Raw genomic sequence first — 14477 nt, forward strand, 5'->3', positions numbered from 1 at the left:
TGATTTTTTTTTTTTTTCAAAATTACCCCAGATTTTCCGAGATTTGAGTGGAGATGCATCATATTTCATATCATCACAACATGCGTTGAGCCAAAGCCCTCTTTGATTCATATGTGTCAAACATGGGTAAAGCTATCATTCACTATATTGCCAAACGTTTTGGGACACCCCTCCAAATCATTAAATTCAGGTGTTGTTTTTCAGGGGTTGGGCTCGGCCCCTTAGTTCGAGTGAAAGGAACTCTTAATGCTTCAGCTTCATACCAAGACATTTTGGACAATTTCATGCTCGCAACTTTGTGGGAACAGTTTGGGGATGACCCCTTCCTGTTCCAACATGACTGCACACCAGTGACCAAAGCAAGGTTTATAAAGACATGGATGAGTGAGTTTGGTGTGGAGGAACTTCACTGTCCTGACCTCAACCTGATAGAACACCTTTGGGATGAATTAGAGCGGAGACTGCGAGCCAGACCTTCTCGTCCAACATCAAAAATGCGCTCTAGGTTTTAAAAATTTGTAGGTTTTTTCTATAAGTATTTCTGTTTTTCCATATCATATTAGGTGCAATATTTTCATAGAAAATGTACTTTTCAAAGTAAACGCTGATATCAAACCCATTTCTGCTCTCTGACATGAACCAAGTGTGTAAAATTTGAAGGTGTTATCTTCAACCACTAAAATTCTGTGTAAGGGTATCCACCAGAGAGAAAAACACACGTCTAAAGCACATTGAAAGCCAACAGAGTCCTGACTCATTTTATATCAGACTCACAGCCTAAGATCATTCATTTGTTTATACTGATTGAAAATGTCCGATAAGTCGATTTCCAGTCTGATGGTGGAATGGAACGCTGTGTACTGGTAAAAAGAGTCAGACTTTATAGTCTTCTTCTTCGTTAATGTATAATTTCAATATATTTTAATATACTAAGATTTCACAATCACTCAGTTACAGTGTACTGTTGACTTTTTCCAGAATACCAATTAAATCCTATCACTGTGGTCAATGACGTCCACCTCAGAAAACCCCACACAGAGGTTGAATTAGAGCTGAGAGTGCGAGCCAGGCCTTCCTGTCCAACATCAGTGCCTGACCTCAAAAATGCGCTTCCTAGAGGAATGGTCAAAAGTTCATATAAACACACTCCTAAACCTTGTGGAAAGCCTTCCCAGAAGCATTGAAGCTGTTATAGCTGTAAACGGCGGCCCAACTCCATATTACATTCATGTGCATGTAAAGGCAAATGTCCCAAAACTTTTGGCAATGTAGTGTATCCTAGAAAGTAATTACAAATGTGAGTGCAAATTTTGGAGAAAAAAAACAGCAGGAAATTTAATCGCAACAGTCACAAATAACCTTCTGAAATCCTGGAGGAACTAGCTAGCTAGATGCGTTTGGCTAAACAGTTTTGCAAACTCTTGCCCTAGCTCCGTTTTTGTTCTAGTCTTCACAGTCTCTCTGTCGTTCATCTTAAAACACCACTGTGTTCATTACTGAGGAAGAGATTTTACAGAAAGGTCGTTCTCAAAAAAATTAAATACTCTTCGAACAGATTTAGAAGACTATTTGATCATTTCCTTTCCTTTCGGTTTGAAGCGATGACTGGAAGCAGAAGATGAACTGATCAGCTTTTGGAATTGATACAAACATGGTCAATGTGCACAGCAAGGTCAAATGTCTGAAATAGTTTAGCCTCAGTAGCTTCCTTCCTGTCTGTCATGCAGAGATGTTACAACGATGTTACACGATCATGCTCAGGAACTCTAAGCCCATTTTCTGGCTATCTGAGATTTCTGTCAGTCTATCAGTAGGAAATGATGCTATATCTCAGAAATCTCAGAAAATAAGTAGTTAAATGTAGGAATGAGCTCAGACCTCAGCACTGGTGTTGATTCAAACATGTTGAAGGTGTATTTTACGGGTATATGACAAACAGTAGACTAGTCTTCACAGCATCTTCATTGACACCATTGGTGTTGAGTTTTGTACGTTTGCCAACATTTCTACCATGAAGAACTTTATTATCGCCACACATACATTACAGCACAGTGGAATTCTTTTCTTCGCATATCTCAGCTGAAGAAGTTGGGGTCAGAGTGCAGAGGCAGCTATGATACAGCACCCCTGGAGCAGAGAAGGGTTAAGGGCCTTGCTCAGGGGCCCAAGTAGAGCTTGATAGTACTTGAGGCTTGAACCTCGATCCTCAACCCAGGGCCTTAACCACTTGAACCACCACCGCCTCAGATGTAGTAAAACCATAAAGTTCGCCCCTAAAGTTTTATTTGATTCTATAAAAGCCACAATAATCTCACAGCAATTCCTTCACTCAGCAAGAATTTCTGTATCTGTACACACGACTCGCTGGAAACTTTAGCAGCACTGGAGAAATTCATCGTTATATAATTCATCATGTATAATTAATCAGTATTATTTTGACCTGCTTTTCCATGTGTAGGCAGATCGATCTGCCGTTATAGGAAAATGAATCAACCAATCAGAATGGAGAATTTACCGGCGCTGTGGCAGAACTAATTACGGAGGGAATCATAACTTATAACTCATATAGAAATTAAAGTTAGATTCAAATCGTTCTGTAAAACATGGCGTATTCGTCACTCGCTACTGAGCAGAAGTTGAATATTGTATTTGTAAGATTTGTAGGATTGTAATGAAGACGCTATCTGGATTTCGTCCAGGTTGCCAAAAGTTTTGGGACGTCTGCCTTTACATGCACATGAATGTAATATGGAGTTGTCCCACCCTTTGCAGATATAACAGTTTCAACTCTTCTGGGAAGGCTTTCCACAAGGTTTAGGAGTGTGTTTATGGGAATTTTTGACCATTTCTCTAGAAGCACATTTGTGAGGGCAGACACTGATGCTGGAAGAGAAGGCCTGGCTCACAGTCTCCACTCTAATTCATCCCCAAAGGTGTTCTATCAGGTCAGTCAAGTTCCTCCACACTAAACTCGTTCATCCATGTCTTTATGGACCTTGTTTTGTGCACTGGTGTGCAGTCATGTTGGAACAGGAAGGGGTCATCCCCAAACTGTTCCCACAAAGTTGGGAGCATAAAATTTTACAAAATGTCTTGGTATGCTGAAGCATTAAGAGTTCCTTTCACTGGAACTAAGGGGCCATGCCCAAAACAACACCTGTATCCCATGATTAGAGGGGTGTCCCAAAACATTTGGTAATATGGTGTATCTCTCAATGAACCTCAAAGCATCATGTTATCATATGCTGACCTTTTTTTTCTCAACTGTTTCTCTTTGAGTTTTAACTCCACTAAATGTCCCAAAATTCATGGACATCTGACCATCTCACCCATATGTTTTTTTCCCCCCAGATTCCGTCACCATTTGCTGTTATATTACCCTCTACTCCTCTGGGAAGGCTTTCCTCAACATGCTGGAGTGTGCGGATTTGTGAACACTCGGTCATAAGAGCATTAGTGAGGTCAGGCACTGAGATCAGGTGAGGAGGTCTGGGGTGCAGCTGGTGATTTAGTTCATCCTAACGGTGTTCAGTGAGGTTAAGTCAGAGTCGAGGATCTGTGTTGGACAATCGAGATCACACATACACTTAACACACATACACTACCGTTTAAAAGTTTGGGAAATTTCCTTGTTTTCCACACTTTTTACAGTAGTATAGAACCAGTTGAACCATTCTACAACTGGTATTGAACCAGTTTACGTTGTTCTATGAAGGTAGTAGTTCACTGTATGGTAAGATAAGTTCTTATGATGAAAAGAAAGAAACAATTTTTAATTTTTTTAACTTCTGATGCTCCAGATACTAAACTAACCTAAAGAAGGCCACTTTTGTTGCTCCCTTAATCAGTTTTCAGCTGTGCTAGCACAAATACAAAAAGGTTTTCTAATAATCAATTAGCTTTATAAAATGTTTAATGGATAAGCAAACATAACATGAGATGGGGGATGTGGTAGCTTAGTGTTTAAGGTGTTGGAAAACAGATTGGAAGGTTGTGAGTTTGCATCCCAGGTCCACCAAGCTGCCACTGCTGGGCCCCTGAGCAAGGCCCTTAACCCTCAATTGCTCTAGATAAGGGTGTCTGCCAAATGCCAGAAATTGAAATTGAAGACTGATAATGGGCCTAAAAATCATCTGATTCATTTTATGTTTTTTGAAATGAATAAACTTGTTTTTCTTTGGAAAACAAGGAAAGTGATCCCAGACTATTGAACTGTATTATATGCCTTCATGGAACTCATGGGCTTTGTGCACAGCTGCATTGTCATGCTGGAGCAAGTTTGTGGTGCTTCTAATCCAGCATACAAAGAAATCCTGTACAAGTCTTACACAAGTGTGACTGTCCACAAACGTCTGGCCTTCACGTGCAACTACAAACTCAGTCTGCCCAGACAGCTGTATGATAAAACGCTCACTCAGCCCAATTCCTTGCCTGGAGTTTATTAATAAGAGTCATAATTATATTCCTACTATGGAGACATCTGTGTGTCGAGCAGTTCTCAGCCTGATGAACAGACTACTCCGATAACACCATTTTCGTTGAGAAAAAAAAAACAAAAAACAAAATAATGATTTATCAGGACAGGCCCCAGCTGGCCTGGGCTTCCATTTGTCGCTACAGTGATGAGGTTTTTTTTTTTTTTTTATGTAGATGGATGTAGTCTAAAGAAAAAGAACAGCAAAGGGAATAACCTTGTCCTGCCATTAGTAAAAATAACATCTGAGACCTCAAAAAAATAAATAAATAAAAAAAGCCTCAAACAAAATTACACAGATGCAAAACTCAGTCATGTGTAAATAGCAGTAGCAACACATTATCGTCCAGTTATTGCGTGGTCAGGAGCCTGAGAGAGATGACTCTTGGCTTTTTTTTTTTTTTTTTTTGACACACCAGAGCCAGTTTCTGCTTACAGATTTGTGCACCGATGATCTACTGGATACTTTTTGGTCCAGTTATGGAAACGAATGACCATCGAGAGTCAGATCTGAGATGCCATCCCATACCCCAGAAGGAAATAGCAGTTGTCCTGAGAACAGCAGATCGCTTCACAAAACTCGTGCTGCCTGTCAGCAGGCAGGATTACTGAAACCCAAATCATTTTCTTGAAACACAGGCTCCATTACTCCCACTGGACTCCTCAGCAGTTCAATGTTTTTTTATGATTTTTTTTATGATGCTCATATGTAGGCAGATCAAGACAGTTTTCTGACTAGCAGACTATCGTGTTGCATGTCAGTGTTAGAGCTTGTTATATGTATATCATTAGTATATGGGAATATAATAATAATAATAATAATAATAATAATAATAATAATAATAATAATAATAATAATAATAATACTGACAATGCAGGGGTGGATAACGGACTCGTGAGGTTGTGTGGAATATAATATAGTGGAACCTCGGCATATGAGTGCACTCCCTTACAAATTTTCACCTTAAAATTTTGCAAGACATTTTGCACGAACCGTCCAGGAGCCGTTCAAATCTTGTTTGCGTCAATGGAAAGCCAAGCGAAGCCAACCGAAGTGCGTTTACGAATTTTTTTTCAGTCAGCGAAAGCTGTTTGGAAAGTCAACCCACGATACCAACGTTGCCTTCGGCATGCGTTCGAAAGCTAGGTGACAGATTGCTGGTGTGGGTGGCATGTTCTATATTTAGCACAAGCTTGGTGGCACGACTTCCTGTAAGGACCATCCTTGACATGTAATGCTTGGCTTGGGTCAGTTCTTTGTAAGCAGCCATACAGTTTACATACGCTTCGTATTGGTCATATTTTTGGGTGGCTGGAACGAATTATCTGCATTTACATTATTTCTTATGGGAAAATTCGTTTTGCAATACAAATTTTCACCTTAAGAGCTCGCCTCCAGAACGAATTAAATTTGTGTCAAGGTTCGGCTGAATTTCATCATCTAAAATCAAGCATTTTTGCCCACAACAACCCATCCTTTATCTCTTTATTACTGTTCTGCTAAAACTGACTGCTTTGTCCATCACTGGTGTGATATTGGACGTCGTATCAGACCACACAGACAAATTTCATATCATAAGTCTAAGAAAATGAAGCAAAGGTGAAATTTTATTATTTGATTCTTAAGATCCTATTATTCCAGTCACATATTAGTTAAATATTTAAAACGGCTTTGGGTCTGAAAGTCTAGAAACATGCAGAGCTGTTCAGTTATACACCAGATTCTTGGTTTTCTCTGTATATTTGATTTGTATATGTCACTTTCAAGGTATGCAGTTCTTGACTGGAGCCTGTGCTTCGAACAATTTATCATCCCTCATATTTTCTTCGGCGATCAATAGAAAGGGAGCACAATGTGACCAGGACTAACCACGTATTATTTAGGTGTCGCCCGCTTCCAGCACAGGGGTGATGATGGGATTTTTAAACACCTCAATGTCACCGCTGGGTTGAGAAACAGTCTGCCAACCGAAAATATCCAGACGACAGCAGTGCTGTGGTCAGAAACTGACACTGATGAGCTAGAGGATGAGTAACACACTGTGTAGGGAAAAAGATAAGCTATAGTCTTCAACTGCACACCTACCTGTACAAGGCGGACTAACAAGGAAACATGGGCGAGTCTGTTAACATGGTTCACGATTAAGAGGTAAAATTCTCCTTTCCCCATATGTGAGCTCACAGACACCCAAAATTGGCTCTGGTGGCATTTCTACTTGCAGATGAAAGTACACTTGTCCTAGTACTGATAGAGCCTCTAGTTCTACACTGGATTTTATTCCTACCACCTTAAACCATAAAAGCAATGAGAACTGAACAAATTCATACCACCACAAACCATGACAGCAATGAGAACAGAACATACCACCTTAAACCATGACAGCAATGAGAACAGAACATACCACCTTAAACCATGCCAGCAATAACAACAGAACAGATTCCTACCACCTTAAACCATGACAATGAGAACCGAACAGATTTACACCACCTTAAACCATGACAATTAGAACCGAACATACCACCTTAAACCATTACAACAATAAGAACAGAACAGATTCATACCACCTTAAGCCATGACAGCAATGAGAACCACACCAATTCCTACAGGCTTAAATTATGACAGCATTGAGAATGAAACTATTCCTACCACCTTAAATCATGACAATAATGACAACAGAACAGATTCCTACCGCCTTAAACCATGCCAATGAGAACTGAACAGATTCATACCACCTTAAACCATGACAGCAATGAGAACCGAACAGATTCATACCACCTTAAACCATGACAACAATGAGAACTGAATAGATTCCTACCATCTTAAACCATGACAACAATGAGAACTGAACAGATTCCTACCACCTTAAACCATGACAACAGAACAGATTCCTACCACCTTAAACCATGACAGTGAGAACTGAACAGATTCCTACCACCTTAAACCATGACATTGAGAACTGAACAGATTCCTACCACCTTAAACCATGACAACAATGAGAACAGAACAGATTCATACCACCTTAAGCCATGACAGCAATGAGAACCACACCAATTCCTACAGGCTTAAATTATGACAGCATTGAGAATGAAACTATTCCTACCACCTTAAATCATGACAATAATGACAACAGAACAGATTCCTACCGCCTTAAACCATGACAATGAGAACTGAACAGATTCATACCACCTTAAACCATGACAGCAATGAGAACCGAACAGATTCATACCACCTTAAACCATGACAACAATGAGAACTGAACAGATTCCTACCACCTTAAACCATGGCAACAATGACAACAGAACAGATTCCTACCACCTTAAACCATGACAACAATGAGAACTGAACAGATTCATACCACCTTAAACCATGACAACAACGAGAACTGAACAGAATCCTACCACCTTAAACCATGACAGTGAGAACTGAACAGATTCATACCACCTTAAACCATGACAACAATGAGAACTGAACAGATTCATACCACCTTAAACCATGACAATGAGAACCAAACAGATTCATACCACCTTAAACCATGACAACAACGAGAACTGAACAGAATCCTACCACCTTAAACCATGACAATGAGAACCAAACAGATTCATACCACCTTAAACCATGACAATGAGGACCGAACATGCCACCTTAAACCATGACAGCAATGACAGCACCTTAAACCACCACCTTAAACCATGAGAACAGAATAAAATTCCAATCTGCATGAGCTGGAGAAAAAAAAAACTTCTTCTAAAAACCAATTCTAAACACAGAGTTTATACACGTAACCTTTTCACTAAAAGCTACAGGTTCTTCCCAAGACGCCAAACCAATGCGTCATCAAAATTATACAATTTGTCTTTCATTTCCTGTGATGGGATTGAAATGAATTACGCTTGACCTTTGACGAAATGAGCAAGCTGCCTTGCTAACATCGCGACAAATGTCAAAGATTTTACCAGCAGCATCATGTGGGTTGGTTTGACTTGGTAAAAAAATGCAAATATATATACACTCAGCAGTCACTTTAAAAAAAACATAAAAACAAAAAAAAAAACATCTTTATTATATTGTAATGAATTATTAGGAATCAGCCAATCATGTGCCAGCAGCACAAAATGCCAGGATATAGATCAGTAGCTTCCGATCTTCTTCTTCTTTCGCCTTTTCCCTTCAGGGGTGGCCACAGCGAATCATCTCTCTCCACCTATCCCTATCTTCTGCATCCTCAACCCTTACACCCACTAGCTTCATATCCTCATTTATTACATCCATATACCTCCTCTTTGGCCTTCCTCTTTTCCTCCTGTCTGGCAGCTCCATGTCCAACATTCTCCTACCAATATACTCACTCTTCCTCCTCTGGACATGTCCAAACCATCTTAATCTGGCCTCTCTAAATTTGTCCCCCAAACATCCAACGTGAGCTGTCCCTCTGATGTACTCGTTCCTAATCCTGTCCAACCTTGTCAGATCAGTAGCTTCCGATAATGTTCACAAAAAATTAGGATCTTTGACACTAAGCTGGCGCATAAATATTTGAGCATTTCAGATCATTATGATCTCCTGGAAATGTAAAAAAAATAATCTAAATGGTGTGAAAAACAAAAAATTGAGATTCTCTTTGTGTGTTTCAGCACCCTACTGGTGGACAGCGCCATAACTATAATGACTCAAATATCCACTCTTTACAACCGTGGTGAGAAGAAAAGCATCTCAACACCTCGAACCTTCAGATGGATGGGCTACAAAAACACTGGTCTCAGCAATCTGAAGGTACAGAATCACCAAAACTGGACAGTTGATTGAATGTTTGATAAAGAAATGTGACCAGGTTTGGTAAATCTGGCATCCTGATCTGCATCTGCTTGGTTTTATTCATGCTGTCATATGACTGGCTGATTGGATAATATCATGAACGAGCAGGCGTACAGGCTTTAGGTGTACAGCTGAGAGTTGATTTCGAGAAGCGACGTTTGTTCCGGATATTTTAAAATCCTGGTGCCGTCAAAGCCCATGTTGTGATTGACGACTCAGATCTCAGACTGATGTACATCGCAGATTAGACGCAGACACCTGTAATCACCGAATAATTCCTGAAAAGCATGAATATCTTTAGTAATGATGCAAATCTCAGTCAGGAAAACTAGGTGAGAACCTTGCAATACATTTGTAAATAAAATACAGAGTTGGGCATTGCATTACATGCTTTTTTTTCCTTTCAAGGTTGCTGCCTTGGGAAAAAAAATGTCAAATCCGGTTATATTTAGCCGTGTTCCAGTAAGGCTTGTGAATTTGTGCGAAAATAAAAATAGGGAAACTGATGGACGTAGCCCAAGGTGACACTAAGTACCCGGAGTTTTGATGGGTGTTATCCTTTATTTTTTGACACGCGGCTCTCGCTTTTTGAGATTCATTGTTGGTTGAGGATCAGGAGAGAAAGGCATGCAACACGGTCTATTAACATTTAATGGACACGCTTTCACCGAACGAAATTTGTGGAGCCACAGTCCTGCGCTCCCGTGTCTCTGTTCTAAGAATAGAAACATGCGGCGAGATGGACCAAAGCTATTTACAGTCCTGCAGATATCTGTTGCTGAATCTGGCCCTCTGAGGGCCGTCCGTGCACATCGCGTGGAACGGCTCTCGCACGACTTCTCCCCCGCCCCACACGCGCTGATTAAACCATTTTCTACAACCAGCTTAATTCTGCAGCAAAGCTGTTTTATTAATAGGCCTCTCAGTTGATAATCGTTTGTGGGGAAGGAATGAGACAGCCAACATCACAGCTGCCACACACATGCGTGACAATCTGAAACGTGGATGGAAATTAAAACTGTATGTCATGTACGATTCACAAGGGTGCGTAATAGGATCACTCTACCCACACTGTATATCTCGGCTCGTGTGTAACAGACCAGATCAGGTCAGCATTACGACTGCGACGCTCCAGACGCTAAGTGCCAGTTTCTAAATCATCTTGGAGAGAGTATAAAAAAAATAGGGGGGCTGTGATTTAAATACGGAGACAGTCTGAATAGTCGCTATAAAAAACAACCAAAAAATATTAATAGAGCACTTTGAATGCATGTGGGAGCTCAAATTGTGGTCTTAAAAAACTGGCATGTTAAATAATGGAGTAATGTCAAGGGGGGAAAAAAAGCATGGAGGGGGGTAAAATAAAAGATGGAAATGTGGCTGGAAAAATAAAAAAATAACAGAATAAAACGTAAAAGAGATTAAAATAAATATAATTTTGAAAGGATGAAATGAAACGATGTACAAAAAAATAAATAAAAAAATGGAAATTCTATTGGCTTATCAAACCCAGCTGGCTGAGTAATCAAAGCATGCTTTCACACTAAGACTTTTTCTCGTGCATACTTGCAATTCACATTCGTGTATATCCAGTATTTGTTAGTGGATCTCCTACAAGAATTTCACTCTGCAGTTTTTCCCATGTGACGAATAAAAGACGCTCGGTGAAGATGCTCTCCTTCCTCCGAACTGTCCAACAGTTTAAGGTCATTCCCCTGTGAAAAACCCACCCCGAATACAGTACTGCTAACGATCCTGCCATTCTTTTAAACAAACCAGAGGTTTCCTTTTGGTATTCTAGGAAATATCCCAGCATGGACATTGTTCTATAGTAACACATTGAGTGAGGGCTCCATAAACTCAAGTGCACAAAAAGAAAATGAGTGTCAACAAATGCATCAAGGAGAAACAGGGATTCCTAATCGATTGCACTCATGCATACTTCAATGCAATTAATTTGACATAATGTACACTAGCTCGTGCACATAGCTGTGGTTTTTTAAATCGTGTTACATGTAAAATAATAAGGTGTTAAAGGCTGTATAAATAATAATAATAATAATAATAATAATAATGCACTCAATAAGGGAATCCTCTCTGGCCCTGTCTATTACTGCCTATAATTATCGTGCACTAATTCCTAATAAGTCGGGTCTTAATATAAAGATGAGGAAAGGAAAAAAAATTGATGTGCATGAACATATGATTGAAAGAAATTTATCCTAAATTATGCAATATGACCCAAAGCATTTCCTCAAGCCAAAGAGAGATGGTTCAGTAACCTTTTTCATACTGAGCCTATAGGAAGACGTGCACTCTTTTATTTTTTATTCTTTCCCTCCTGGAAAGCATCCTTAATCCTTACCGTTTTGAGACGACACATATTGTAGCATTACGTTTCCGAGAAAGACGGCGGTCGCCAGCATGGTCGCACACGGACACATCTCTGCCGTGCAATAATCTTTCGAGGGGTCGAAGATGAAGTGAGCGGATCTTATAGGGCACCGGAGCGGCGTGAAAGAGGATGAGGATGCGCAAACGCGACCGCGGATGAGGGCCAAAAACACCCGGTCGGACGTCGACCAGCAAAATAAGCGGCGGTTTCAAGCGATGCAGCAGCTCCTGATGGAACGAAGATGCTCATGGAAGCGGAGAGCGAGCCATTTGGAGATCGAGTCAGTCACGGCATTGCAGAGGAAAGGAAAAAAGCTTTCGGGATGTCAGTCAGTCTGTCAGTGTGTGTGTGTGTGTGTGTGTGTGTGTCCCACTCCTCAACACGCAGCGTGATTTGAGCGCGTAAACCCTGCGCCCATTTTGCGCAGAAGGACCTGCGCGCAAATCAGTTTGCCCTGGGTTTCTGATTAATTCTTAATTACAGTCCCCTTTTTTTTTTTCTTTCTAATCTTTATACTTTGCACTTTCATCTTTTCTTTTCTTTTTGCGGAATTTGTGTGTGTGTGTGTGCAAAAATGTGTGTTCACTAATTGAAAAATTCCATTTAGAAATTGATTAAGTTAGTATGATCCATGCTGGAATCTGAAATCCTTCTCATAAAATCAACACCATTGATATGTTGTATTGAAAAGAAGAATAAATCTGTACATGAGTGATTAGCTCACACAGGCCCATGATCAAGGTGACCCCTGTTGTACTCTTCAGATTTTGGGCTGTTGTAGCATGTTACATGATGATTTTGTCCTGCATGCTACACCCTGTCCACTACCTTAAAGTTGAGGTGTAATGAGCTGGTAGTGAATTCTAAAGGCAAAAAAAAAAAAAAATGACAGTAAAATATGTTAAAATCGTGCTTGTATTCCCGTCATGGCTCCCAGTCAGCCTTGTTTCATGTATCATAGCTTTTACATTCGTAATACGCCATCTGATGGACAAGCCTAAATATTGCACTTTGTGGGATGTAAAAATGGGTCACTAAGGCATTAAAGCCTTGAGGTATGTAAGTCTGTAACGAGACAGCTGATGAAGTTAAGAGTTAATTAATTTAAAAATAAAAAAAGAGAAGAGAGAAGGTAGCCATATTTTATCATAAATGATCAATTACTCGGCATTTTTTTTATTCATTCGTGTATTGATTATTTGATTGGCCAGCTAAACCCTTCACACATGATCAGCTGGAAACATTAGAAATGCCGATGTGTTAAATGAAAAGGCTGTGGTGTATATGGAGATAAATCGCATTCACGATCGCGTGCATCGGGCGCCGACTGGCCGTGTAACTAGATGGGAGGCCAAAAAACTCATCTCTTATTAACTGGACGACGAAATCATCAGGGATAAGGATAGTTGTTATATCACCAAGTCTCGTCAAGGCCATTACGCTCTCCTGGCTCTGTGCAGTGTTTCCGCTGAATACTAGACAGAACAGGTTTGTCTATCTATCCTTTTGTACAGTTTGTGCTCTGGACACTTGGTGCTTTTTAAAATATGAAGGAGGAAAGTAAATAATCCACCTCGTTCACGTTCGTGATACCCGCTGCTGATGAAGTGTTAGTGAGGAGGGTGGAAAAATACCAGAGTTGTGAGAGTGAGAGTTGTTTTTTCTCTGTGTTTCGACTGTCCTTGATAGGCTGCATGAATCTACACTCTGGGCTTGAAAGAAATCAGCCCCAGCCTGATTTTTTTTTTGTTTTTGCTCTGCAACCATTGGAGGTGTTGCTGCTGGTGTTACTGATTCCGAATAATCTGAAATGAATGCCATGAATCGCTTTCAACTCTAAACCAGCTGCATCACAAATTAATTACAATGTTGTTATACATCCTTCATTCTTTAAATCGATAATAAAATGCTGTAATATTAAATACATTTATGACTATACAGTACATTCTGTACTACAGTAATACAGCAGTGTTTTGCTCATTCAATACAAAGGCAAAATCTTTTTCTCTCCATCTTAAACTCCGCCCTCTACGATTGCTTGGCAGTGACGGATAAATAATCGTTGACCTGGCAACCTTTCCTCCTAACAAATAGAAAAGAAACTGCAGATGTGTCCATTGCAAAGCGATCTTATTGTTTTTCAACATTATTTCATATAAGCATTTTTGTTTTTTTACATAGGAAGCAGGAAGTGATGTAACCAGGTTCATGAATGAACTCGGCAACCCCGCTAATAAGGCTTTATCGTCACGGGTCTGGAGAGAGAACACGATGGAGCTGGAGTTTACCTATCAGTATGGAACCAGCGATTTTCCTCAGCTTCCTTCTTCATCACCACACAGCATTCCAGCCATCATGGCCCCTGCGCTCATGCTGCCAGGCTCGCTTCCTCCGTCTCCAGCTTCTCCATGCCCGCTGTGGTGTGGCTCATCCTGCGGTACTTGGCAGTGACGGCCCGAGTGAAGAGAGAGCCATGCTTCTGCAGCTGATGCTCCTGTCGCAGAGGCTGGGCGTTGTGTCTCAGATTGCTGCCAAATCTTTTCAAAGGAAAGAAGCTAATACATGCTTAAAAAGATGCTGGCGGATGCCAAATGAATCATATCATATCAGATAGCATAGACTAATTTGCAGTAAATGTCCATATTAAGACTTGTTTCATGGAAACAGAAGAACGAAGAAAAAAATAACAGAAAGTAGTCAACTTTGGTCACGGCACCACAAACTTTACATCCAAAATACTGTAGAAAAAATGATGTGAACAATCAGGAAACATACGTGAAAGAAACGGCTTTGGA

General features: G+C 40.2%; 1 protein-coding gene across 2 annotated transcripts in view; it reads right to left on the reverse strand.

Annotated features, from left to right (window-relative positions):
• Positions 1–12047, reverse strand: part of nptnb (neuroplastin b) — a 49841-nt gene extending 37794 nt beyond the window's left edge. For both annotated transcript variants that reach the window (XM_058387650.1, XM_058387649.1), the window contains exon 1: positions 11653–12047. In XM_058387650.1, the coding sequence (XP_058243633.1) occupies positions 11653–11731 (79 nt within the window). In that variant the 5' untranslated portion in view covers positions 11732–12047. The remainder of the gene's footprint in view (positions 1–11652) is intronic.
• Between the last annotated feature and the right edge of the window lie 2430 nt (positions 12048–14477).

Source organism: Hemibagrus wyckioides, linkage group LG04, assembly GCF_019097595.1.
Source record: "Hemibagrus wyckioides isolate EC202008001 linkage group LG04, SWU_Hwy_1.0, whole genome shotgun sequence".
NCBI lineage: Eukaryota > Metazoa > Chordata > Actinopteri > Siluriformes > Bagridae > Hemibagrus > Hemibagrus wyckioides.